Source organism: Odocoileus virginianus, chromosome 8 (genome assembly GCF_023699985.2).
Source record: "Odocoileus virginianus isolate 20LAN1187 ecotype Illinois chromosome 8, Ovbor_1.2, whole genome shotgun sequence".
NCBI classification, from domain to species: Eukaryota; Metazoa; Chordata; class Mammalia; order Artiodactyla; family Cervidae; genus Odocoileus; species Odocoileus virginianus.
In genome coordinates this window covers 70,982,530-71,010,526 of record NC_069681.1, presented here as the reverse complement: position 1 = coordinate 71,010,526, position 27,997 = coordinate 70,982,530, and the positions used below count along the sequence as shown (strand labels likewise).

The 27,997-nt window shown below is 51.2% G+C and overlaps 1 protein-coding gene across 2 annotated transcripts; it reads right to left on the bottom strand.

Annotated features, from left to right (window-relative positions):
* Window positions 1-325: 325 nt before the first annotated feature.
* On the bottom strand, window positions 326-27,997 carry FGF9 (fibroblast growth factor 9). 2 transcript variants are annotated; one of them, XM_020881103.2, is made up of 4 exons: window positions 21,819-22,978; window positions 20,724-20,906; window positions 17,567-17,670; window positions 326-1,450 (listed from the first exon to the last, which is right to left on the bottom strand). In XM_020881103.2, the coding sequence occupies exons 1-4, from the start codon at window positions 21,910-21,912 to the stop codon at window positions 1,205-1,207; spliced, it is 627 nt and encodes a 208-aa protein (XP_020736762.1). In that variant the 5' UTR covers window positions 21,913-22,978; the 3' UTR covers window positions 326-1,204. The 2 variants fall into 2 exon arrangements, with proteins under 2 accessions (XP_020736762.1, XP_020736761.1); XM_020881102.2 differs by lacking the exons at window positions 20,724-20,906; window positions 21,819-22,978 and adding an exon at window positions 26,359-27,997.

Sequence of the window (27,997 nt, the reverse complement as noted above, 5' to 3'; positions counted from 1 at the left end):
ACCCCTATGGTGCTTGTGTAATTTAATATCTGAGAGCCAAGTTTATAACAATTACCCTGCAGTTTTGATTCAGATTCTTGTCCCCTAAAAAAAAATCTGTACCAAGTAATTTTTTTTTTTTCCTTTTTGAGAATTCTAAACCAGTACATGTTTGAAATGAGTCCTGTTGTTCTGGAGCTCGACTAAAACAAAAGCACAGTCATTGTTTAGCTTTGGTATATTCTGCAATAGATTTAGACAAGTAGGATATATACCAACCGTCATGTTCTCCAACTGTGATGGAGGAAGCCACTTAAGAGAGAGGAAATAGTACAGACACAGAATAAACGTTTGAGACCCAGTTAATCTTTAATCCTCTGGGATAAGCTATGGGACAAGCAGTCTGAAGAGTGGATACTCGGTGTCATGAGCGGTACGCGTTAGTTTACAGTAACATGGGCACGACAGCGGCTGTCGCCTTCGGGACACAGGGCCATTCGAGTGTCTGAAATCCATGCACGCCACGTTCGCACGTGGACTCACCACAGGTTCTAGCGGACTTGCCATTTAATGCTTACAGAGCCTAAAGCTTCCAAATGCCTATCTGGCCTGTACATATTTCATTAAAAATAAACTCTATATAATAAATAAATATATAAAATAAATAAAATGTCGCCTTTGGAATCTCTATAAATAAATTTAACTTTTTTTCTTTTTCTTTTTCTTTTTTTACTAAGAGGTCTTTGCTTTAAATTCACTGGGATGACACCCATGACAAGGAACTGAGAAAGTCTTGTCGGTAAGACTGCGCCCACCGCACCTGCGGAGACGCAGTGGGCCCGTGGCCACCGGCCAGTCCCGACGTGTCCAGGTGGAGCGGCTGTGCTGACCAGGATGAAAAAGGACAGACCGGGCGGGTACATGCATGGCCTGTCCTCTCTGCTCCTCCCTCTCTGCAGGCCCTGCCCCCACGTGCCCCCCACCCCGCATCCCCGGCCGCCCTCTGCCCCAAGACCCACCCGGCAGCACAGCAGGCAGGGGTCCCGCAGGAGGACGGGCCCGGGGCGCAGCAGTCACATGTCCCCTCCACGCCTCCGTCAGGCTATGCATGCGACAGAGTTTGGCAACAATGGATGTGATGACACAGCAAATCAATAGGGACCCACCGCGTGAAACCTTTATAGTGGTTACTTTTTTAAGGGCTCAAGTGAAGAAACGGTCTTTGTCAACTTTGGCTTAGGATATCCTTATAGAGTTCGGGTACTTTGTCGGGGTCCACGGGTCTGGGTAAAAAATGGGTGAATTTCTGGTGCCGCTTAGTCCTGGTTCCTTCCCGGGGGGTCCCGTCCTTATTTAACGCGACGTAGAACCTCCGTCCAGTGTCCACATGCTTATACAGGTTGGAGGAGTACGTGTTGTACCAGTTCTCTTCAAACTGTTCTCTGAAGACACACTCTTGCGTGAGTTTTTCCTGTTAAAAAACAAAAGTATTTTGCAAAATTAGCTCCTTTCTGTATTTAAAAGTTGTTACATAAATGGTGAGAAAATACCGATTTTAACCCACTTTAAAGGCACTCTGCAAAAGCTACTTACCTCTATAAATTCAACTGTTTTAATTTTTTTGTAACGATTAAAGCACAAAAAGAATCTAAATTTTTTCTAGTTAAACTTTTCCGAGTGCCAATTATCTGAATGAGTCAGCGGGCAAAGGCAACTAACACCATGAGCTGTTCCTGTTTTCACCACAAGAGTTAGGATGGAAACCATCCTGAGGGTGGGGAACCTTCTCGTGGATAGAGTTTCAGGGAGCTGCTTCATCATCAGCGTCCTTTCAGAGTCCTTGCTGTGTGGACCAAATCGCCCATGACGTTACAAGTTTTCTTCCCTTTGAAGCAGTGGAAGTTATTTATTACTCTAGAAGAGTGGTTTTCAAACTTCAGCATGCAGAAGAATCACTTTGGGATACATTTTTTCTTTCAGTGTAGAGTTCCAATCCCCAGCCCTTTAAAATTCTGAGCCAGAAAGTCTGGAAATACGCATTTTGAACAGGCCCTTGGGGAATTTGGAGGTAGCCACCGCCGGGTCCACATTTTGAGATACAAAGCTTTCTATCAGGACTGGGTCTTCCTTAGCACAAAGAAGTGAAGACAAACATCCCAGCCCTTGGACTTCCTTGATCTTAGACAGAAGAACCATCCCCATCCCGGTTCAAAAGCAGAAAGGATCCACATTTTCGTAAATGTATTGCACTTTGCCCTTCAGTGGACCTTTATGAAAGCCTGGATTCCCAGGAACCACACAACCAGGGCCCCTACAGTCATGTATCCTGAGCACCAAAAGGAGTAAGGACCGGAGGCCCTGCTCACATCTCACCCCCACCGTGAGCTCACTCCAGGCAGACACAAATGAGGCAATGCGGGGCGGGTTGGGGGGCTGCTCTTCTCACCGTGCTGAAACTTCAGGGTCCACACCTTCCCAGGTGGTAGTGTAAAAAATAAACACTAAAATGACTTTTGAAAATATTCCCCTTGCTCTTGCACAGCTGGCCCCTTATATAAGTAAGAAAACCTACTATGTCCACGCAGTTACACACTTGAGGACACAACTCAGTGCACTGATTCACAGCCAGCCAGATGGACAGTGAGGGTGGGGACAAGGGGGTGAGTCCTGCTGAGGATGCTGAAAACCAGAGGCCTTGTGAGCCAGCTTCCTGACATCGTTCATCTGTTTACCAAATGCTTAAACCACCCGAGGCACACAGGACCCACACCTCCTAGGAGAGGCACTGCTGGGTGATCAAGATGCACTGAGTGGGTTGGTAATAAAATATGTTCTTGGACTAGTCTCTGTTAAGTGAGCTGAACCAGGGGAAAGGATTGAGCAAAACAGACCAATGGGGAAACACTGGACCGCTGACGCCAGGTCTACGGGGACAAGGGGGTTGCAGGGGGAGCGACAGCCCCTCCCCTGGGAACTAACAGAAAGGCCCCCACCTCCCTCCACAAGCAAACCCAGAGGAAAGCCCTGCGCTGGGGAGACCAGGCTGAATGTGATTTCTCTTCCATTTCCATTAAAGCGGACAAAATAAAACTAGTGTTAAAGACATTAACAGCTACTTCAGACTTTACTTCCATCTGTATAATAAATATTCTCCCCACAGACAAGATTACTCCTGGCTTAAAAGGTCTGGTTTGAGTTTGCAGTGATTAAGTAAGTTTTCTAAGCAGGCGATGTTCATTTACTTTCTGCTTAATAAAGTGGACCAAAGAATGGAATTGTAGAGCCTTCAGTTCCACCAAGGAAATCAAAAATGGAATTCAAATCCAGCTTTCTTTTTCTCAGCAGGAAACCACATTACCTGACAGATGCATGTGTGTGCTAAGTCACTTCAGTCGTATCTGACTTTGTGTGGCCCCTTGTACTGTAGTCCGCCAGGCTCCTCTGTCCATGAGATTCTCCAGGCCAGAACACTGGAGTGGGTTGCCATGCCCCACTCCAGGGGATCTTCCCAACCCAGGGATGGAACCCAGGTCTCTTGACGACTCCTGCATCGGCAGGTGAGTTCTTTACCACTACACCACCTGGGAAGCCCTGGCAGATACTTTATGAAACAGGGTTCCCCTCGTCCTCCTGGACCCTGAGCTGTGCCCCCGCTTCTGTCTGCTCTGAATATGGGTCACACCTGCTGGGCACTGGCCCTCCATGGATCAGGACAAGACACGTCACCTCAGGGTCTGCACCCATGAGGGGCTTGCCCTTGCAGCCACAGGCATGCTCCTAGTTTCGGCCTCCACAGCCCCTCCTGGAGCAGGTCAGCGCCACATCTGGGGAGGGGCCAGGTCAGGCGCACAGCTGGGGACTGGTGCCAGAGCTCAGGACACCTCTGGTCACCAAGAAGGCTGTGGACACTTGATGTCAGAACCTCTCAGAACTGGAGCAAAGCTCAGCCAACAGCAAGTGCGTCTTTCCCCTGAAAACGCCCTCGATGGGGGTCCCTGCTCAGGATCCTGTCGTCATGGTGAAGGGGCATCTCCAGGAGCCCTGCCCAGACTCCCCACCTCCCACTTACAGAGGCTCCCTCCAGATACCCTGTCCATCCAGGGACTTCCAAGGCCCCTCCAAAGGGCTTTACATGTTTTGGGGGTATTGTCAGTTTACAAAAAAACCTTTTTAAAAAATTTGAACGTGGCTAAGAAACTGAACTAACCTTTTCACTGCTCCACAAACATGGCTCTGTTCCCCTTATGAGGCTGTTGTAACGTCGTTACACATACAATATAACTTTTTAGACAACTCAGAAAATGAAGTAAACTGTTCCACTATGATCTCCAGAGGGCAGTTTTTGTGATGGTTGAAAGGTCAATCATCTCATTCTTGGGAGGGTTGGATAACTTCGGTTAACTAGTTAAATGAGGCATGCAGACAATACACTGCCAAACGCCTGGTCCAGTTGAGCTCCTCTAATTATTATGCAAGGATTACAATGCTGCTCAGATAAACCTGCAGATCTTAAAAACTTTTTCTAATTTAAAGGATCATAAAAATTAAAGACCCTGATGCCTTTCTATACCATATATATGCTTTCAAATAATTTCTTCTTACTATTTAGGTTTATGTTAATATGCAATTTTTGTTTTAGACAAACACAGACAAAGTAGCAAGACTTACAGAATTAATCTCTTCATCACCAGACTTTAGTACTTAGCGATAAAATATTTAGTTGAGGTGAATATATTTATGTTAGGAATGTGTAGTCCAAAGTGATTTATCTAAATTAAAAATAAGTAAATGGATGCAAATCAGGACAGCAAAAAAATATATATTAACCTGTATGTGTATATATATACACACACACACACACACACACACACACACAGAGAAGAAAGTTTCTGCCTTCAAATAACTATACACTTTAGAATTACAGAACTCAGATGTTTTAAAATTCACCACATGTTTCCAATGCAGACAGTTTATAGAGTATTCCACTATAAAGTGATCAATTCTTGTTTTATTGTATTTCCATGTTTTAATTTTTTTTTTTAGATTATTTAACTGTAGCTGTTTATGGCATACCTATCTTTGAACTGCTGGATTATGTCACTAGGCTTGGGTGGAGAATGTGGCTTTAATTCAAAAGTCTTCTAAAGCCCATGCTTTGGAACAAAATCTGGTGAATGTTAGCAACTATGGAAACCTCTTTTCATTTTATATCATCAAATTCTAAGCAGTGGGAAAAACTGAAATTAAAACTTCAAAACTTTTACCAATCCTATTAAAACCAAAGTATGAGATAATAATGTGAAAATTATAGTATGCCCCAGAGAATGTTTAGGAATGTTATACGACATAAACTCATATGGACACTAATTTCAACTATTTGACAATTGGAAAATGTGTAATTCACATGGGCGTTACCATGCCCAAGTCCCCATTTAAAAACTGAAATCAGAAGTTTTCAAACTTTGAGAGTCAAGAGTTCTCATTGAAAATACATAGACTTATGCTTCTATTTTAAAACATGATTCCATTTTTATACATATAAACATATGGTGTAGTTCTAACCACACCACCCAAATGGTTGCTTGTGTTCAACTCAAAGAGTTGTTTAAACCCCCAGCATAAACTCACAACATGTAAATCCCAAGGTCAGAAGTCACATTGATAGGAGAGTTCCCGACCTTTTATAAGTTAATGATTTGATGTAATCTCTCATTCTCTGTTGTTGTTGCCCAGTTGCTAAGACCTTTCTCATCCATCACCGAGGTTCCCGCGTGCAGGCTTATAGATTCAGCGACCCTGTTCTCCTTACCTCCTTCTTGTTGTTCAGTCGCCAAGTCGTGTCTGACTCTGCGACCCCATTGACTGCAGCACACCAGGCTTCCCTGTCCTTCACTGTCTCCTGAAGTTTGCTCAAACTCATGTCCATTGAGTCCATGATGCCATCCAACCATCTCATCCTCTGTCAACGCCTTCTCCTGCCTTCAGTCTTTCCCAGCATCAGGGTCTTTTCCAATGAGTCAGCTCTTCGCATCAGGTGGCCAAAGCATTGGAGCTTCAGCTTCAGTTCTTCCAATGAATATTCAGGGTTGATTTCCTTTAGGATTGACTGGTTTGATCTCCTTGCAGTCCAAGGGACTCTCAAGAGTCTTGTCCAACACCACAGTTCAAAAGCATCAATTCTTCAGCACTCAGCCTTCTGCCTATCATTTACCCCAGTCATGGTATTTAGACCTCCCTTAACTACAGTTACTTGTATAGATGCACCTTCCTCATTAATAATCTAGCTGTAAAATCTTAGTGGGAATTGTTGCAAGGATCGGGGTGATTAAATATAATGATGAAAGGACCATTAATAAGAAGCCAGGTCTTTTAATGCTTCTCTCCTGGGAGAAGTCCCCAAACAGAAAGCAACAAACACAGAGAACAGGTGGGAAGGCACTGTGTCTTATTTGATTAGAAGCTCCATTTAGGTCCAGTCCCTTAACATGTCTCACCTCCAGCCTCATTTTTCAAAACCTCTTTAAAATCCCCACCATCCCCAATGGGCCTGCTTTTACACCTGCGATCCTGGCCATCAAATGTGCCACTGGAATTGGGGGAACATGTGAAGCAGGTGTGTCTGGTGAATGCACACAGAACAAAGTGGACAGGCAACACTGTGTCATCAAACATACAGAAAATTAAGAATTCCTACATTCTCTCCACTCCTCCCACCAAACCAAACCAAACCCTCCAGAAGCGGCTTAAGCATCTGTGGACTCAAAGGCGGGGCCCAGTCTGAATCTGGAGGAACACACCGACATCTCCTAGGCTGTGTGCTCACCAGCCACATGGCACCCACAATGCAGCCAAGGACAGGACCTGACAAGAGTACTGCAGGGCAGACAAGACTACTTAGAGGTAGTCTTCACAGCTACCCCCAGAGACAGACGTTTGTTTGGTACATCATGTTAGTTCACATACTTGCAATATATTTTCAGAGATGGAGCCCCACAAGGGAAAGAAAGTCCAGCCCAAGGCTGAAGAGAATTCCAATTTGAGAAGTTTAATATTCACTGTAGGCAATATTCTTACTTCTGTCTCAGTGTCTAGACAATGCACATTTGATTCATCTGCCAAGAACTCTACAGGAAAAGTTCATGAAATTTCTTTCAGGATCTTAGAACACCTAGTTAAAAAGAAAGCTATGTAACATTTCTTACCATAATAACTATCTTGATGAGAGAAGTCATTCAATGACCACTTAAAATGCACATCACAGACTTGCAAAAACTGAAAAAACTTCAAGCTAAATATTACTTTCTCTAAAAACTGAAAGTAGAAGCACAGACAATGAAGGAGAAGTGGAGAGCTTCAAGGCAGGGAGGTGGATGAAGGAAACAATTCCTGTTGTTAAGGACACCCCCTAGAAACAGCGGGACCCAGGCACCGAGTCTACAGGACAATCAACAGACACGCTGCAGGGGGTGCAGTCAAAACAGAAAGATGTACCAAAGATTTTCTGTGGTAGACAAAACAGGCAAAATTCAGGCCTTGGGTTGCGGAAATGAAGTTAGAGAAACTGAAAGATTAACAAAGACAATGGCTATGTAAACCCAAAGGCAATTTCGGAAGAACTACAAGATTCACAGAATCTCTGCAGTGAAGTGATGGTGACCTGACACACACACACACACACCCCAAATGGGGTTGATCAGCCATCCTGGGCCTCAAGTTCCTTCTCTGTGAAGAAGGGACAGGACAGAGACATCTAGGGTTTCTCTGAGCCTAAGATCAAATGGTCCAGCCTTGGAGCATCCAGTGTGGAGGCCAAGATGCCCACAATGACTGGAGAAGGACACACCGAACAGGAATGAATAAGAAGCTGCAGTGTCGCTGGAAAGTAGGGAAGAAACCAACTAAAATGTGCAGCATCCGTTGCCAATGCAGAGACGCGGCCAAGTGATGCTTCCGGCAGCGGCCAAGCAGGGAAGCTGCTGTTTCAGGGAAGAAAGGACGGGGACGAAGACAGGGCTGTGGCACCAGGGACCCCTCCTTCCTTCCCTGGAGACCCCCCTTACAGGGTGTCTTATGTTGGGGAACCACTGCTGACCTCTTCCCTGTGTTGACCTCAATAATCACAGCTCATGAATGAACATCTGCCTGACCAACAAAACCTGTGTCATGAGCTGCCCCAAGAGAAGAGAGGGAAGAAAATCCAAAACCTGTAGGACAACAGTTCTCAAAGTCACAGAGTATCCAAAGCACATGTGTGCTTAGTCAGTTAGTTGTGTCCAACTCTTTACGACCCCACGAACTGTAGCCCACCAGGTGTCTCTGTCGATGGGATTTCCCAGGAGTGGGTTACCACTTCCTTCTCTAGGGGATCTTCCTGACCCAGAGATCGAACCCACATCTCATGTGTCTCCTGCATTGGCAGGGGGATTCTTTACCCGCTGAGCACCTGGGAAGCCTAGGGAGGGCCTAGAGCTGGGGGCAAAGCTGGACACATCACAGAAGGCAGAGGAAAGGTGGCCCCGAAGAGAAGTGACCGAGGACTGGGAACTTCTCAGACACACACACAGTCATCCCCCCAAGATGCACAGAGAAACCCCTCGTGGGGGTCACACACACACACACACGTGTCTCTGCTACCTTCTGACTCCCAGGTGCCCCCACCACTCAGCTCCAACTGGATTCACATCAACCCAGACTCCTCTAGAACCAAACTCATCCTCCCAGCCCCCACCTGCTTGTAGAGAAATGGCCCCATGTGCGTGGAAAGTTACCGGTGCCACTGTGCCTTCCTCTGGGCAACACGCGGGTGGCTGTCCCACTCTCTCAGGGCTAACAGCCCACTTCCAGGACAAATTCGAGTTGACACTGTCAGTCACCCTGCTCCCCCCAGGCACCAGATCCACAGGCCATCACAGGCCATTTTCAAAACAGTGCCTTCATCCCGAGACACCAACTCTGGGGGTGGACACTTTGGTGCTGCCATGGCTGGTAGACTTCGCCAGCATGTGGACAGGAGAAACCATCCTCGCCACCATCAGTGATGGAAACTTGTCCTTAATAAAGAAATTCAACTATTTAAATTTAACTAAGAACATAACATACTAACGTGCTGCACTTGAGAAGAAAGTATACAAAATTAACCTCGGCAAATACAGCTTTATGGTTAACAGTCTGAAGGATAACACAAGGGATGTCACAGTTTGATCTGAAGGAAAATGCTTATTTCCTCTCAAACATGATGTCCTAACTCTTAACTTCTGAATTCAAACGTGCAAGAAACACGACTTCCATGGGTCTTGCACAGGGAGCTCTGCGGTCGGACAGGACAGCATGTCCGTCGTGGCAGCACGCGGTCCTGAAGGAAGCTGAGGAGCTGCTGCTCGGCCCCCGGGAGCCCATATGGCAGCCGCCGTCCTCAAGACAGGCTGTCGTCAACCCCGGTTCCTACTCCAGCCTGCAACCCTGAGGCGGCGGCCCTGGAGCTGGGGTCCCAGCCCTGTGCTTCCCCCACTCCACGCTCTATCTCCAAGTTCAAAATCTTCAGGATACAAGGACAGGCAGGAACCTTCCATTGAGACACAGCAAGCTGAAAACCAACTCAAAAGACAGGGAGGGAAGGAAAAGGGACGTGAGCCGCTCCAGAGGACCCAGAGACAAGCCCCTGCAGACAGCAAGGCTGAAGGAAAATGGGGTGGGGGGGAGGAGGGGGTGCAGAGATCAACCCCGGGTGGGGAGCGACAGCAAGCCCGTGTCCACGTCCAGGGGAAGGCCCCTGCCGGCCATGTGGAGCCACCTGGTGGCGACGTGGGGGGGGGGGGGGCGCGCCTTTGGCATGACCTTGGCGGGTCCGCGCTCACAGCACACGGGCACTTCCCACAAAGGAGAAGCAAACCGCAGCTGTGATGTCAAGACAGTGACAAGGACGACAAAGGGCTGAGGGAGGAGGGGACGAGCTTGGTCAGGATCATAAGCGCTCACAAGCCCTTTATGGGCTCCACTCGACACCACTGCCTCGCCATCCTTGGGGGCACTCAGTAGAGGTGCTGGGCAAGCAGATGTCTCCAAATCCTGCAGCCCCAAGGCTGCCTTCACACCGGCCCCTCCCAAACTGCCTTCTCTGTAAACCATCCAGACTTCCCTTCCAGCCTGAGATGAAGCCCCGCCCCCAGCCCTCTCTGGACACAAGTCCGCTACCTCAACCACGTTTGCACATCCAACTCCCCCCAGGGTGGCAAGTTCCCCTCGAACCAGAGCCAAGATCGCCCCAGGAGGAAGCAGCCTGACGCGAGAAGCCGCTCCATGTGGATCAGGCCCTGAATTGCAGCTCCTGGGGAAACACAGGTTCAGAGCCTGTTTCTCTACTCATCACATGCTTGTCAAACAACTAATACATAGCCCTGCTTTGTTCTGTCTCCATTTAAGTTAATATGGTGGATTTGTCAGCTGTGGACACAGGGCAGCGACTCAGGCCACCTGAGACTCCTGTGAGGCCCGTGTTTCCTCTGTGACACACGCCCAGCCTCCTGCACTTGGGACATGCACAGCATCTCAGAACTAGGCCCCGGGGGCATTCTGATCAGAGAAACCACCCTGGAAAAGCACAAAAACATGAGACCCCAGGCACTAAACAGATGCAGGAGAGGATGCTCACTCAGCAGGAGCTGAAGGCACAAGGCCACACGGCCTCGTGGGGCCCTGGCCAGCAGTGGCTTCTGCTGCTGTTCTTGGCAGGTTTGTGAGTCACACCATTCCAGGGTCATACAATTGGGTACACAAACTCCAGCTGGTGGACAAACGTGCAAGAACGTGACCTGCAGTCGCGAGAGTCAACTGTTCTCCAGCATCTACAGAAGTGCTGGCCTGTGTGGGCAATGACACCGCCAAAACCTGCGGGGTTGTGAAAATGAGTGAGTATGCACTCGCGTGTGGGCACGTGTGGCAGGGAGTGTGCATGGCTGCCCCACAGCATCAGTGCAAGAAACACGGGGATGCAACTACTGGAGAGAAACAGAAGGCCATGTCCCCAGCATCTAAGCCCTGGGCCAGGCCCCGTCTGTTCTACAACTCAGGAAGCTTCTGTGCCAAGATCCCAGAGCCTGAAGGAAGGCCGCCACTGAGCACGAACCCCAGTCCCAGGTCATCCCTCTCTTCCCCTCTCTGTGCACACGGGTGCACTGAACCCAGCCCGTGGGCCTGACGATGAAAACCAGGTCCCTGGTGGCTCAGACAATAGATCGTCTGCCTGTAACGCAGGAGACCTGGGTTCGATCCCTGGGTCAGGAAGATCCCCTGGAGGAGGAAATGGCAACCCATTCCAGTATTCTTGCCTGGAGAATCCCGTGGACAGAGGAGCCTGGAGGGCCACAGTCCATGGGGTCTCAAAGAGTCGGACATGACTTAGCGACTTCACTTTTCAGAGACTGTGATGCCTCCCTACCTGTGAGCCCTGCCACGGCTTGTCAGGTTATCCATGCAGGCCTCAGACCATCAGGGGAATCAGCTCGCTGCTTCACAACAGAAACTTGACTACAGTTACATAAAGAAGAAGATAAATTTTTTTATAAAAGATGATTTTCCACTAACTAAAAATCAAGAGTATAGATGCTAAGGAAACAAATGAACCACTAAGTAAAAACTAGGCTGCTAGAAGGAAACAATTGTTTCAAAACCATGTCTGTGAAGGGCAGACTAGACCCTGCTCTAATAAAGGGGTTATTTCTGGAGGAAAAAATATATATCTATATATATATAGACAGACAGATGTAATTTTTTTTTTTAATTCACAAAAGCAGATGACCACTCTTGTGTGTATTGGACAAGATTAATTCACCTGCATTCAAACCAAACTCCTTCCTTACCCTCTGTGTGATCTTGAGTCCGTCACTAAGCCACCAACCCCCATCTCCTCACCTCCAGCACAAGGATGCTCTATGAGCTAAACTGGCTAATATAGTAGGAATGGTCTCCTGAGGCACTGCCCTCCTTCACAAAGAACCGCCTCACGGTCCTCTGATGGCTGGCAACCTGTGCATAGGATGGGAGGCCGGGCTCCATCACTCAGTGTCTGCTTAAAGCCACCCGCTTGCAGAGCGCGCCCGCCCCAGGGAGGCCACAACACAGAAGACTCTTGCCATTTCCTCTGCAGGAATGACACCCCTCGGACTCAACGTCCAGGACCCGCTGGCATGGCCGCTGCCAGAGTTGTCTCAACCGACACAGGACACAGACAAACCGCTGTGTCCAGCAGGGACTGGCCACCAGGCATGGTGTCCTGTGCCACAGGCACACGCTCATTCTGTGTGTGCCCACACTGCTCACATGGGCGCTGCAGATGCCTCACGGAGACCACAGGGAACCCCCCCAATCCCGCAGGTTTCCACAGCTGCACGTCCCAGGAAGATAAAGGCTAATCCAGGGGCAACAAGCGTCCTGCAGGAGCATCATCTCGGACTTTTTCATCTCCCAAAAAGTAAAGGAATCCTTTTAAGGCCACTCAAGACCCTCCTGAGGTCTGCCTATAACCACACATGGTCGCCCAAGAATGTGTCTGTATCTGACGTCACCTTCAGCGCAAAGCAGCAAAACCCTCACCACTGGGACTCCTGGGAAGAGAAACGACATCCTTGGACCGTCCGTGAGGGCCAGGTGACACCTGGCTTCCCAGCAATTCACCCAGGAGGCCGTGGGGGGAGGCCGGCCCCCCCAGGAGCCCTGGGGACAGGTGTGCCGCACATGAAGCTGTATCTCAGCCCCACTCAGGTAGCTTCACCCATCACATCAGACCCCACCCGCTGCTCCAGAGTCCAGCAGTTCCAGTCCAGGGTGAATTTTAATATACAAATGTTTTGCGTTGCAGTCGCCAAAGAAGTACAAAGTGTCTATGTTTGTACATATTCAATTAAAACAAAAGTAATTTAAGGCAAATGAGGTTTTGGGATCTGAGATATTTCACCATTTCCTCTTACAGGGGTGGACATACACCTTCATCTGGGGATAGGTGGTCCTTGAAGCCCCCCAACCACTGCCCCCCTCCGTGGAGACACCCACCGCACAAGGGACAGCTCCGGTTCACACAGGCCCAGCCAGTGCGGACAGGCGTCTCACGTGACATCGGGCTTTAAAGTTTCTACGGAGTGGAAACACAGTCTGAACACAGCACACCCTGGTTACTGATTACATAGACTCACATGGACCCAGTCGGGCACAACTGTGTCTCTGGAAATGTAACAACTAACCGACGGTCCACAGGTGCCTGTGTGACCAGCGTCTCTGGCAGGTGGTGGCCAGGCTCCCGCACTCCAGCGCTGGTCTGAGTCCTCACTCTCCGCCCCACAAGCTCTGCCCCGGGAGCAAGTTATCCCACCTCCTCTCTTTCAGGCTTAACAGCTAAGCAGGGTCCCACCAGCAGAAAACTGGGGTGGCCCAGGTGGAAACCCAGGACAGTGGAGGTGGACAGTGATGGCCCAGGTCACGCTGTCTACATGTGATGTACTATATGGATGCAGGCATGACCGGCCAAATGGCTGGGGTGACAAGCCTACGTGCCAATGGCATGTGACACACACAGCAGGGCCTTCAGGAGACCGAGACCACCTCTAAGAGCCAAATTCAGTGGGAAAGACTAACAGGAATGAAAACTCCAGACAGAAAACAGTGGGTGCTGAAAAGGATACAAACAGGCGTCTGTCATCCTCCTCACCACGTTTTCAGGTCCCATGCTCCCCTTTCTTGCACCACTACAGTTTTAGAGACTGTGCTGCCTCTTTTTAATGAAAATGTCAACAACTCTCATTAAATTCAGGGCTCCTTGAAACAGATTAATTGTTTTCAAGGCATTCTTTTTTAAAGAGGTATTTATTACAGTCAATTATTCTTGACACTTTGAAATAACCTGATGATGCTCAGATGATTTAGATTAAGACCCTAAAGGTAACAAAGCCTTACATCTACTCTCTGTCATGAGAACAAAAGTGAAAAATGTAAACTAATACTCTAACACTTTAATTCTCTGCCCAAGTACGCACTCATATATGTGTGTGAGAGAGAGAGAGAGAGAGAGAGAGAGAGAAAGAGAGATCTAATACCCTTCCTAAATCTCACCCAGGCAGGGTATTCTAATCCTTACATTTGAAAAATTACATACCCTTCCTTTTCTGCCTCCCTTTTTTGAGACGCCTATTCATCCCTCAAAACCCAGTGAAATGCTACCACCCAAATTCCCCAAGCAATTACTTAGACACTCTTCTGGATTCCCAAGATATTTGTGATTCCTCTAACACAGTGCAGTTCACACTGCACTGAATTATTTACAGGTATATTTCTTCCACCAGAGTCTGAGATACTTACTGTGTTGTCATGCACTTAGCACAACGCTGGGCACATATTAAGTATAAATGTTTGTGAAGAAATGATCAGATGAATGGACATAGGGATGAATTCAAAACATGATTACAATAATCAAACTCCATCCCAGAAATCGAATGGCTCAGATTTTCCTTAAATCACATCATAATATACATCAGCAATAGAGTTTTTCCTATTTCCACAGTATGAGAGGGTGTGTGCATGCTAAGTCACTTCAGTTGTGTTCAACTCTTTGCAACCGTACGGACCATAGCCTGCCAGGCTCCTCTGTCCATGGGGATTTTCCAGGCAAGAATACTGGAGTGGGTAGCCATTCCCTTCTCCAGGGGATCTTTCCAACCCAGGGATCGAACCCACATCTCTCATGTCTCCTGCACTGGCAGTTGGATTCTTTACCACTAGCGCCATCTGGGAAGCCCTCTTAACAGGGTTCAGAATCCTACATATTTTTCTGAAGAAGTATTACCCCATTCACCTCTGACCTTTTAGATCTAATACTAATGTAGTCTTGGAAGCAAAAGAACCACATAAATGAAAAGAGAAAAAGCAATCCTAAATACATTTTACATTAACTTTAGCTGCACTTACACACGCATAGACTTTATAAAAGTGACAGCTAATTCCCCAAATCTCCTGTTCACCTTCTTTCCCAATGAGATCAGTCTTTTCAAGGTTTCCTCAATGTTTAGAAACACATCTTCTCCACTCCGCTGAGCTTCACACAACTTCATACAAGTAAACTTCTCAGCTACGGTTTCTGGCGTGCTAATAACAGAACCGCTGCCTGCTTCTCTTTCCTTCTCTCAGTCTCTTTGGGATGGAGAGGGGATGTGTGGCTCACCCCATTCTCACTGCCACACAAGGATGATGACAACCACAGTGCAGTGTGGCTCTGGCCACTGAGGAGATGTACTCCCGCACACCCGTGTGAGGTGTGGACACAGGCAAAACCAGACAGGCAGCTCGGAAGAGGCGATCCTGCTGTGTAACATCATGGGCACATGGAGAACATCACAGGACAGGCAGGGAAGACGGGAGTGAAGCCCCGGGAGCCCAAGGCATGAAAGGCCGAGACCCAGCGCACAGGAGCTGTGAGGCCACCTGAGTCCAGCCCCTGTCCGGACAGGAGGAGCAGGTGGGGGAGCCTGGCGTCCCGATGGCCACCACCCTCCCTGGATTCCACCCTCTCCAGCCTCTGCCCCTCCCCCAGGGATGGCCACTCGGACAACATGTCACAGCACGGATCAGCGGGGGGACAGCAGAGAGGGACATTCCCTCCAGAAGACCCCAATGGACACACTGACCACACAGGCAGAGACAGCCAGGGCCGCACCTCGAGGGTCGGGAAGCCACAAATAAACCACAATGTTCAATCCACTGCCACCCGATGAGGATCCTCGCCGGTGCAGGCCCAGGCTGTGTGCAGAGCAACCCTGAAAGGAAACCTGCAGCCCCCACCTCACACACTAGGGAACACGGACCCACAACCAACACAGAGACACAACCACATCAGAAGTCTACATTCCTGGAGGGGACACATAACGAACACGGACACGACCAACATGGACACACAACCGACCTGGACACACAACCAACACAGACACACAACCAACACAGACACACAATCACACCAGAAGTCCACATTCCTCAGGTGAGGATGGAAACATAAAGAAGGCACCACCGGAGCCCCGAGGACACACACACACACACACACACACACACACACACACGAGATGCTGACCAGGAACTTGGGCTCCAGCTGGGTGGGGACGGTTTTGCAGAAGAGGCAGTATTGTCACCGAATCCTAAAGAAGAAAAGCTGCCTCCTGAGACACAGGGAGGAGGGGACGGCAGGGCGGGGTGGGGGGCCCGACCCCACAGCCCATCGGACGACAAGTGACCAGAGAAGAGCAGGGAGGCAGACTCGGGGCACATGGGACAGGGACAGGAGATGGCCCAGTGGAGCAGACCCGGGCAGCAAGGCTCGGCGGGGCGAGTGGATGCAAGCAGGTGGCCACCGCTTTCAGGGCAGGAGCTCAAGAGGTCTGAGCGTGAAGTGGCAGTGTTGGGGGCTGAGGGACCCTCTGTCAGCGGGACCAGGGTGGGCACGGGGGAGGCTGGAGGCTGAGGAAGGAAATGAGGTGGTGGGAAAATGCAGCCCTGGTCACCTGCCCACCCAGCAGGGCCCCAGCCTGAGGACACCTCCCGGCGAGCAAGGACACAGAGGGGGCCATCCCACCTCTACTGGGCACCTCAGGCTCTGAACCAGGCAGCGGGCCTCACAAGCCCACAGTCAGGCCTCCCCGCCTCCTCATGGTCACCAGGTCTCTGCCCCAGCGGGGCTCAACCGGGGACATGCAGAAAGGGTAGGGGCAAGAAAGGGAAAGGACGGCCCCTGGAGAACCCTCCACAACAGGCCACGGCCTCGAGGACACAGGTCCATCTGCTGTGGACAGAACGTGGCGTCTGACTGCCCACTCGTCCATCCCTGCCTTCAGAGCACTTCACCTTAATGCGTGCTGCATAAAACAACATAACATATATTGGCTACACTTTATGTACACAACTTTTAAACAATTTGACATGAGGCACTGACATCTACGCTCAGAAAACTCTGGAGACCACCATTCCAGGTGCCCAGCCAGCTGCAATAAGTGCTCTCTGCCTCCACAGGGAGCTTCCAACCCACTGGAGAAAGGAGAGAAGACACAAGAAAAAAGAAACTCATAATACTTACAAATAATTATTATATTTTTCTATTCCTTTTCGCCTACAAGAATATCTGACAGTAATTTCCATCTCCCTTGTCTCTACATAATGAAAATCTTATGTAGCTCAGAAAAAGGGCTGATACTCACTGCAAGGTCTATTTCTAGTTTTAATTACAATGCTTGCCAAAGCTGGGGAGAGATCATTTCAATTCATTTCAAAAATAACTCCCATTCAATACCAGAAGATGGGATTTTTCACAGTTGTGAATTTTTTATTTACTGGGTAATGAAAATGGCTCAGCATATAAATAAAGCATTTGCTTTAGAAACTTTGGTCTAGTGAAGATCCAGGGCTGACATCTATTCATAACAATGAAGTGGTTTTCTTCAAAAAGTGAAAGCCTACACTCCCCTTCCCACCACCACCAGTTTCATTTCTATTTATAACCTAGAGAAAGAGTGGTTCCCAGCAAACGTGAGTCAGGGAGGCTGGCAAGGTGGCCCACTGCACTTACCGATCCATACAGCTCCCCCTTCTCATTCATGCCGAGGTAGAGTCCACTGTCCACGCCACGGATGCTGACCAGACCCACGGCTATACTGATGAACTCCAGGATCCCTGCAAGACCGAGACAGAGGGACACAGGTCAGGGCCTGGAGCACTGCCCTCCACACGTCCACAAGCCCGGGAGCAGCGAGGAGGAGCTCTTACTCGGGAACCGTCTTCTCTTAAAACCAGTGCCCCAAAGAAATGATTTTTCCACTAGATCTCAGCTTCTAGTTATGAGACAAAAACACTTATCAACATGACATATAACAAAAAAAGAAATGTTTTTAAATAAAAAGTCAGCATTTTTCTTTTAAACTTCTTATAATCTTATATTGGAGTATAGCTGATTAGCAATGTTGTGATAGTTTCAGGTGGACAGCAAAGGGACTCAGCCATACATATCCATGTATCCATTCTCCCCTAAACTCCCCTCCCATCCAGGTTACCACGTAACACTGAGCAGGGTTCCCTGTGCTATACAGGAGGTCTCTGCTGGTTACCCATTTTAACTGTAGCTGTGTGGACATGTCCATCCCCAACTCCCCCCAAGTACCCCTTCCCCCTAATCTTCCCCCCAACCTTCCCCCACCCCCATAACCATAAGTTCATTCTCTAAGAAAAAACTTGGTATTTACATAGATATGGTAAGAAATGACAGGTCAGATAAGCCAGTGTACAAGTCCTAACTAACTTATACGAGTATAATGTATGAGAAAACTTACTTCTACTTTAAAACTGTGAAATGAAGTGTCCGTGTATGGGCATGGATTGGAAAAAAGTTCTATTCAGAGAAAAGTCTACATCTCTTCAAGTAAGAATGGAGATGCCAACCAAAGACTTGTCTGGTTTACATCAAAAATTATCCGGCTCTCTCTATCCAATATAATAGTATTATGCTCCATCTGGAAAACTAAAAGGCCTACATCCCAAATATTTCTGCTTAAAGTATTGATTTTTCTCTGTGCTTATCTAAACCGCAAAGAGATAGTTAAGCAATTAAGATAACACAATATTTGGAGGGAAAAAAAATGCTCATTCCAAAAAAATGCTCTTGATTTAAAATAGGCATGGATTACTATAACCCAAAATCAAATCAACATAACAATCTTATTTCCTTCTTTCCTCTTGCTTACCTCACTAAGAATAACATTGCCTAAGCTGGGCATAAATCCAGAATTTTATAGTCACATAACAGCAGCTCTAGGTTCCATAACAATAGTGTTGTTTCAACATGAATACCCCAACGGCATTTTGGGGACAATAGTAAGACACTCATGCTCAGCCATTTTCTCCACATTTTGTATTAAAGTGCTACACTCTGTGTAAACCTTGCATTACACATAAAAAATACTGGGCTGTTTTAGAAATATCTGCAAATATTAAAATAATTTACTTACATTTAAAAAGTTTAGAAAAAAACAGGGATAACATTGTGCTACGGTCAGTCTCCTGTGACTTGTAAAAAAGCACTTACGTGGATTTTTAAACAATTAATTTTGCAACTCTCACGAAACAGACTGTGCAGCAATCATAGTAAGACATGGACTTCATAAATCTAATAAAGCAAAGGTTCCAAGGTGATGGACAAAGAGAGAGACTGCTTATAAAAGGGTATTCCTGTTATAAGCACAAAATGTAACAAATTCTTTGAGCTTAGTTGACAAGACTGTCCATCTGAACCTGCAAGAAAAAAAAAACTATGTATTTTAACAGAATGTGAAATAGTGTGTGGGAAAATATGATGAGAAATTGCCTTCTGAATCTGATAACCGGTGAGTCTCGAATGAAAAACACATCTGAAATAAGTTCATTAATCAGCCATTCCCTACCTCACAAAGCAAATGGAAAGACAAATAAGGCAATATTTCCATGAGAGTAAGTTCATGTGAGATGCACGCCCTTATTGATGAATCATTTTATTTCATTATGCCACATCCAACTCTTAGGGTTAAAAATAACTTACATTGTGGCATTTTATTACTAAAGGAGTCACATACTACAGTGTGAGTCTCTTCTTAGCTACCTGAAAACACACACTGTAAATCATAGTAATCCTGAAATAGGATAAGGAATTCATTAACATCCAATTTTCACTGTAAAATGGAAACATTTTGCCCCATTGCAGCTGAACAATTTAATACACTATGTCAACTGAAAGTCATAAAACTAAAAGATACTTGTACCTTCTAAGAGGGTATTTGATGATCTTTGCTTTCCCTAACATGAGGCAGCTCTGAGAGAACTAATAACAGTTATCAACCAATGTTGCCCATCGGCCCAAACAAAACCTAAGTACATGAGCTCTCACAAAGCCATGTGCCAGGCTGGTCTACAGGACATCAGGAGCACCAGTCTTGTCAGTGACAACCCCAACAGCTGGGGTCTCCAGCATCTAGTATGTGCCCAGTGAGAGGCCTGCCACATAAAAGCCCAAGGTGTCATCACATGCAAGCCCTCAGATGACACACGGGGATGCTAGGCTTAAGGACAACCTCCCAGGAGCAATCAGACTCCAATGCCTAGGTCTTCCCATCAGCTTTACCTTTCCTCAAGAGTCTGGGATTTCTGTACCACTTTTTTTTTTTTAATTGGAGGCTAATTACAATATTGTAGTGGTTTTTGCCATACATTGACATGAATCAGCCATGGGTATACATGTGTTCCCCATCCTGAACCCCCTCCCACCTCCCTCCCCATCCCACCCCTCAGAGTCATCTAAGTACACCAGCCCTGAGCACCCTGTCTCATTCATTGAACTTGGACTGGTGATCTATTTCCCATATGATAATATACATGTTTCAATGCTGTTCTCTCAAATCACCCCACCCTCACCTTCTCCCACAGAGTCCAAAAGTCGTTCTTTACATCTGTGTCTCTTTTGCTGTCTCACATATAGGGTCATCGTTACCATCTTTCTAAATTCCATGTATATGCGTTAATATAATGTATTGGTGTTTTTCTTTCTGACTTCCTTCACTCTGTATAATAGGCTCCAGTTTCATCCACTTCATTAGAACTGATTGAAATGCATCCCTTTTAATAGCTGAGTAATATTCCACTGTGTATATGTGCCACAGCTTTCTTATCCATTCGTCTGCTTATATATATTGTCATTCCCTTACCAGTGAAATGGAAGATGTGAAATGGAGATGAGACTTGGCCGAGCCAGTGCTCAGGACAAGTAGCAGCAGAGGAAATGAAGAGCAGGCAGGCTCCTGTATCTGCACTCTCCTCACACAGGACGTGGGAAGGTGGGCAGCTACGCATGTTAACATACTGGTTTTTGTGCACACACAGCATAAGTTCTGAAATGATTATTACATATTTTAGAAATGAAAGTGCTAAGAGATCAATCTTGTTATCTCCTGGCATCAGTAAGACATGCACTCATTCATTAAATCAACAAACTAAGGAGTAAGCCAATGGGCATCCCCGGTGGTTCATCAGTAAAGAATCTGCCTGTCAAGGCAAGAGACATGGGTTCGAACCCCGGGTCAGGAAGATCCCCTGGAGAAGGAAATGGCAACCCACTCCAGTATTCTTGTCTGGGAAACTCCATGGACAGAGGAGCCTGGAGGGCTACAGTCCATGGGGTCACAAAGGAGTCAAGACACCAGTGAGCGCCTGAACAACAACAAATTGTAAGCCACACCCTTTGTTGAGAATATGACCATGAGCAAGGACTAGACTATGACCTCAAAGAGCTTCCCATCTAGTGGGCAGAAGGACAGACAACCAGGTAAGTGTAATAACAATGGGCAGGGGGGGGAATGCAATGAGAGTTGGGTATTCAGGGTAGACAGGCAGCTCACTCAAGCTAGGGAAGGGGAGTCTGGGGTGCTTCCAAGGGTTAAGACCAGAGACAAGTCTCCAAGGAGGGAGACTCCAGATGAGAAGGAGCTACACCTAGGGACCCCAGATGGAAAGGATGTCATCACCTCAAACTTGCATCCTTAGCTCTGCAGCCCCTTGAGACACAGAGACCTCAAAAGAACAGCCAAGCTTTTCATGAGGTCACCTTGTGATCTGAGGGCAAACAGAATCTAGAACATCTGAGTCACAGCTGCTCCCCCACATGCAGAGCGCATCAGAGCTGCAAGGCCAGAAAGACCTGGCAACATGGCAACAAGCCCCCGCCCTACCCAGACTGGAATCCTTGACATTCCTGGAACCATCCTGTCCACCAGGAACTCCAGAACCTCCAGCAGGTAGGTTACCTTCTCTCTGGGCCCGAGCCAGTGCCAAGCATCTGCTTTGGACTGCACAAATCTGAGCAGGGTTGCCCTCCTCCACGGCTGTTTCCACCAGCATAAGACACGGGGTGGGGGGTGGCTGTTGGCTCAGGAAGAACCTGGGGAGAAGGCTTCTGTGTAGATACAGAAGAGCAAAGAACTAGGAAGAGAAGAGAGGGAGGGAAGGAGGGAGTGGCCGTCTCTCTTAGGCAGTGCAGAAGGGCCACAGCCATAGGCACTGATGGAGTGACCTGGGCAGCCACGCTCCATGATGCTGGCATCTAGCTGTGCCCTTCCACAGCAGGTAAGCACCCCCATGAGGAGCAGTCCCCGGGCCCAGGAGGCCTGGTGGGGTCTGACGGAGCCCACAGTCATCTGTGGTCCCCAAAAGGCCAGGTCAGTTCCTGAACCCCTTCAGGAAAATGACCTTGGCAGAGCATCCCCCTGACCCGACTCACCAGGTGAGTAATGTTTGGCCCCAGGCTCTGTTCACAGGAACCATTACCCCAGAGCTGGCCCTGCTCCCGGTAGCCCCTCAGCCCTGGGCTGCACCTCCGCTGGCCGTGGAAGTGGGTGGGCCGTGTGAAACAACCCTCCAACCTAAAAGCCCCCAACACTTAACAGACCTGCATTCTTTAGAGGACAAGAATGTGTGCAGGCTGTGCAGAGAGGCACCAGGGCAGGCTTTCTAAAATAGATTAACCTCCCCCCTCCAGCCCCCTGCTCGGGGGAGAACCACACACCAGAGCTGCCAGATCAGTCATCTCAGAGCCTGAGGCCTTGAGCAAAGCCCAGGGTTCATTTGGGAAATGACTAGCTGAACGGGAGCCATCACCTCACCGATTTTTCCAGAATCTGGGCCTATCCTGAGAACAACATCCTTTCCCTGACTGAGATACTTAAGAACAGATACACATAACTAAGTTGTTTCAAGTGAGACCCCTGGAAATAGGGTTGTTTAACCTCTCTTTTTAAAGCATGGCTATTGATCATATTTCTCCCCTCTGGCACTACTACTACACCTGACCCCGGGACCGGCCGCCCCAAGGCCCCGGCGAGGACCAGCCAGCTCCACACCAGGCTGGGTCACCCGGCTCCGGTTCCTCGTGCCAAGTCAAATAGCGGATCAGGCCCCAGGCTCCTTGTTTTTATTATCCACATTACCATTTCCTCCATTGATTTTTCTGCTCACTTTTTCCGTCCAGCAGTATTAGGGAACGAACCGTCTGGTTCCCCTGGGCCTATCAACCCAGATGGGATCCCGGGTCCCCTTCTCCGGGCCTGGCCTCCGCGCCAAGCCAGCGCCCCCCACCCGAGGAAAACAAAGGGCCCCCCGCGCCCCCCGTGCCCGCATCACGGCCGCACAGCTCCCACAGGCACCGCCGCGAGGCTCCCCGCCCCCCTCCCGCACTGCCGCTGCTGTGTCACCGCCGCAGCCGCAGTCACCTGCGTGGGGGCGGGGGCGGGGGGGCGTCTCTCCCGCTTCCTCTGCCATTTCCCGTGTCAGGTGGAAAACGCACCTTCTGTTTTAACCGAGGTGCAAGCCCCCTTGGCCCCCTACCCACAGCTCCTCTCCTCTAGAGGCTCGGAAGAGAAACTAGGGGTGCACTCGAGGTCCGCAGGGCACGGCGCGGGGCGGGGGGCGCGCGGGGGGGAGATGGGGGGCGTACTAGGTGCTGCGGGCAGGGCGAGGTGGGCGCCAGGTGTGCTGGCCGCACCCACCCCCCGCCCCGCGCAGGGTCCTAGCGCCCACACTCGCCCGCGCGCGCCCCCGGACGGGGCCCGGAGCCAGGGTGGGCGGCCGGCGCCGCGCCGCGGACGTTGCTGACACCCGGACCTGCCGCTGACGGCTCCCGTGGGAGCTTCTCCGCGCCGCCCCAGGATGGAAGCCGCAAGAAGCCGGCCGCCGCGCCCTGCCTCCCCGCCCCCACAGCGCGCGCCACCCGCTCCGCAGCATCCGAACCCGGCGCGGGGGCGCCCCTCCCTCGCCGCCCGCTGCGGCCGACCCCCGCCCCGGGCCAGGCCCCCACCCCGCCCCGCCCCTGGCCCGGGCTTCCGCTGCCCGGCCCCCCAGCCAGCGCCGCCCCCAGCTGCCCGCCGGCCGCGCGGGCGGACGGCGAGAGGACGCGTCACCTCCGGGATTGGGGGCGGGGGTGCCGAGGCCGCGTTTTGTTTTACGGTCTCCATGCAGCCGCCGGGCCCACGTCCTTGTCGGCTGACCCCAGAGAGCGCCTCTCGGCCGCCCCCCGCTCCGGTCCCCGGCCTCTTCCGTCCACCCCGGTCCCTCGCTGTCCCCGAGGCAGAGGCACCGGATTCCTAATGACCGGGTTGCGTGTAGCGAACGTCCTACCCGAAAGGCGACTGCGTTTAAAAAACAGAAAAATAAAAAGCGCACGGAGTGAAGGAGAAGCCCCAAGCGGAGCCTCCCGGTCTCCTGGGCCGGGCTCGGCTGCTCCGCACCGGAGGTCCCCGGCCGCACGCGGGCGCCCATCGCGGGTTCCCCAGGCGGAGAGGGGCGGCGGGTCCGCAACAATGGCCCGCGGCCCCCTGCCTACGCCGCCCTTTGTCCCCCCTCTCTTCCCCCTCTCTCCGGCCCTGCCGGCCGGCTCGACCCACCTCCGGCGCCGCGAGCCCACCGCTCCGGGGCCCAGCTGTGCGCTCCGAAGGACCGAGAGGGGTCCGAGACAGGACGGGGCTCCGGGGCCTCGGCCCCGCCGCGCACGCCTCCGGCGGCTCCCGCCCCACGCGAGATCACGCTGCTCCCGGCGGCGGCCCGATCCTCTGGACCTGAGTTCTCACGCCGCGAGCGCGAAGGGACTCGGCCCCGGGCTCAAGGAGCCCGATCCCTACACGCGGCCGAAGCGCGCCCGGGGCCGGCGACCAGGACTCGGCGGTCCCTGCAGCCCAGGGCGCGCGGGGCGGGGGCGAGCCGCCGAACCCGAGCGCGTATAGGACCGCGCGGAGCAGGCTGGAGGCAGCCGAGTGCGCGCGGGGCCCGGGCGGCCGAGTGGCACCTGCCGACCGGCGCGCGGGGGCCCGGGCTGGGCGCGACGTCCCCGCACCGGGCCGCCCGCCCTAGTCCGGAGCGCGGCGCGAGCTCTGGCGGCCCGGGGGTGACCGGGGTGAGCACTTGCACGAAGTTTCGTCCTAGCTTCGCAGCGGCCGGAGCCGCCTCCACTTCTCGAGCCTCCTCTGGGTAACTGGAGACTGCAAAGCGGACGGGAGCCCGGGCAGGGGGAGGGCCCTGAGCCGTCTCCCCGGTGGGTCCCTCTGGGCCGAGGCTCGGGGAGGGAGAACAGAGGCAGGAAACCCCGGGCCGGCCTCACCTCGGCCATCGTCTGCAGCCCACGAGCTACACGGACAGTTCAGACCGTGCTCAGCATCTGGCGTGAAGCTTGACGAAGAAAAACCATCATAGGACTTTGCATTTACGACCTAGTTTAAGTTGTCAGGTGGGTTCGCTCAATAAGTTAACTCCTTCCAACAGTCCGGTTGTCCAAACGCCGCCACCCCCGCCCCCCACCCCCGCCCCCCGCTTTATTTTGTAAGTGTGGGGGGAAAAAACCAGGAGAAGCCCCTCCACCCACCACCCCCGGGGCGCTGCCGTCGGGCCCGGAGGCTCAGCAGGCACGTGTGTGCAATCATTAGAGCGGACGGTCTCCAGCCCCCGGGTCTGCAGCCCTCGTGCTGAGTCACAGACACCCTCCTCGGGAGATGAAGCCCTCGGAATGCCCTTTAAAATTAGCTCGCCGCTTTTGCACGCGTGCACACACGCACACCAGAGACACCCAGGAATCCCACACAGGGCTGCGCGCGGTGGGAACTGGACAGATCACAGGGCATGAGTCGATGGCTGGAAGGACAAACGACCCTGGACAGGGCCCTGCCCCTGCCAGAGTCCGTCCCCCACCCAACCCCCCACCCGCTCCCCCACCCCCTGCGCCCTGCCCCTGCAGCCCCTGAGTCAGAAATACGACTTCAGTCTCTCCTCCCACGGAACAATCTGCAACCTTCGCCTAAAGCGCCCCAGTCCCATTCCCCGGTGGGAATCAGCAATACGCTTCATTTACAATTTAAGCAGGACACTTCTTGGAGGAATAGAGGGAAGGGGCAAAAACTTCATTTGGCACGAGATGATAACCACTGCCTTGAGCAAAATGCATTTTAAGTTCTCCGTGGTTAATGATTAAAGCTTGAAACTCGTGGAATCAGTCCATTCAAAAGAAACTTCCTAAACCCGATCTTGCCCGCCTATCTGATGCAAAAGAACTAGAGGTATGTGTTATATTTATAAATCATGCCCTCCTTTAAAAAAAAAAAAAAAAGCCTTTCAGTGTAGACCCGCATCAGTGCCAGCGGCAGGTCTGCAATTCCAGAGGTTTTTTTCTCCCCTGGAGCTAACGAGACCGAGTCAGGCCGAGCCCGAGGGAGGCAGACCCCTTCCCGCATCCCCCGCCCGCTCCTGGCCGCCTTCTGGGCAGCTGCGGTCCGAGCCTGGGCCCTCAAGGGTTAACGGTGCACCTACCGAACCGGCTGTGGTCCTTCCTGGTTCCCTGGATAGTACCGTTGGGGAAGATTTCTAAGTGAAATCCAGTCCTGCAGTACAGCTGCCTCCTCCTGAGAATCCCCTTTAAATGATCCAAGTCCGTGACCGCGGGTCCCCTGGGAAGCCCCCCTGCTTCGGACTGACCCAGGTGGTCACTTAGCAAGACCGGGCTGTCCACCGGCAACACCGGCCCGTTCCCGAACGGCACCGCATCCTGCACGCCGAAATAGTTCCCAACTTCACCCAGGGGAGCCATCGGCACAGTCGGCGGGCGTTCCGAGCACAGCGATAAACAATGATGATGGTGCCAACCCAGGAGGTACTCGGCGAGGTAAATCCAACTCCCGTCCCTCACTGCAGTTGCAGAGAGAAGAAGAAGAAGAAGAAAAAAAAAAGTCCTTTTCTTCAATCCATGAAATGCATCAATAAAAGTAACCTGCCGTTTCGCTGGCTCAGGTTCAAGGTCAAACCGCGGATAGTCTAAGCAAGCACCACTTTATACTCGCACACTGACATATTGATAAACGTATCTATGTATCTCTACACACAGATCCCCAGCTCTCGGCAGGCAGGCAGGTCTTCATCTCATCCGACCGTAGGGAGGGAAAAAAATCCGGAGTTTCTCCATTAGGCTTGCGACCAGAATGACCATAGCAACTTAAATGCCTAGGCGTTATTATAGGGGTTTTTAAGATGCACGGGCTACGTCAGAATTTACGGATCCTGACTCCAGGAAGGCATGCGCTGTTTTTACTCTAACCGACTCTGCAGACATCAGCAGGAATCCTTCAAGGGAGGGAAAAAAAAAATCTCACGTTGGTGGCGGCGACGAATCTGCAGCCCCGTCCCCTCCTCCAAAAATGAGAAGGATGATAATAAAACAAAAAGAAGGGAAAACTTTAGGCGTCCAAGGCTGGTGTCCAGAGTCCTCCGGGGGCTCGGCTGGCGTCCATCGGCCGGGCACGGGAGGCGGGCGGCGGTGGCGGCGGGAGCGAGGGGCGCCGCGGCGAGACCCGCGTGCCGCCGGCGGCCGCGAACAGGTGTCGCCGGGGCGCGGGGCGAGGTGGCCGGAGCGCTCCTCCTGCGCAGCCCCGCGGCGCGCAGAGTGGCGCAGGCGGCGGCATTGGGCCGGGTTTAAGGTAGCGCCGCGCCGCCCGCGCTCCCCGCGGTCCTAGCGCCCGCCGTGCCCGCCGCGCTGCGGCAGGCCCGGCGCCGCGCGCCCGAGTGCGGGGACCCGGGGGCGCCCGGAGCCCCCAGTCTCACAAAGGAAGCGCGAGGCCGCAGCCCCCCGGGCCTCTGCGGCCGCGTCACTCACGCGGAGTAGCAGCCGCGAAGTGAACCCCTCGTTAGATGCTGCGGCAGAGGTGCAGACTGAATCGGGAGAACTAGTTTTCCCACTTGGGGCTCGGGGGCTGCTTTGAGTTACGAAATAAAACTTAGCTAAGAGTTGGAGTGAAGGGGGCTGATTTAATGAGCTTGAACGGACCCCACAGTTCCGCTCTCATCTCTCTTGCAGACAGCAGCAAGCGACGCGGCAGGTGGGACCGGGGAGGCGGGGGCGGGGGGCTGTACGCCCAGCCCCCTTCCACGCGCGCACATCGGCCGCAGTGGCCGCTCC

Excerpts from the sequence above, each read along its gene's own strand:
- FGF9 (XM_020881102.2), bottom strand. The coding sequence starts at position 26,635 with ATGGCTCCCCTGGGTGAAGTTGGGAACTATTTCGGCGTGCAGGATGCG. Across the intron at positions 17,671-26,358 it reads GAAGGACCACAGCCGGTTCG|GGATCCTGGAGTTCATCAGT; the intron begins GTAGGTGCACCG and ends TCGGTCTTGCAG. Across the intron at positions 1,451-17,566 it reads AGGGGGAGCTGTATGGATCG|GAAAAACTCACGCAAGAGTG; the intron begins GTAAGTGCAGTG and ends GTTTTTTAACAG.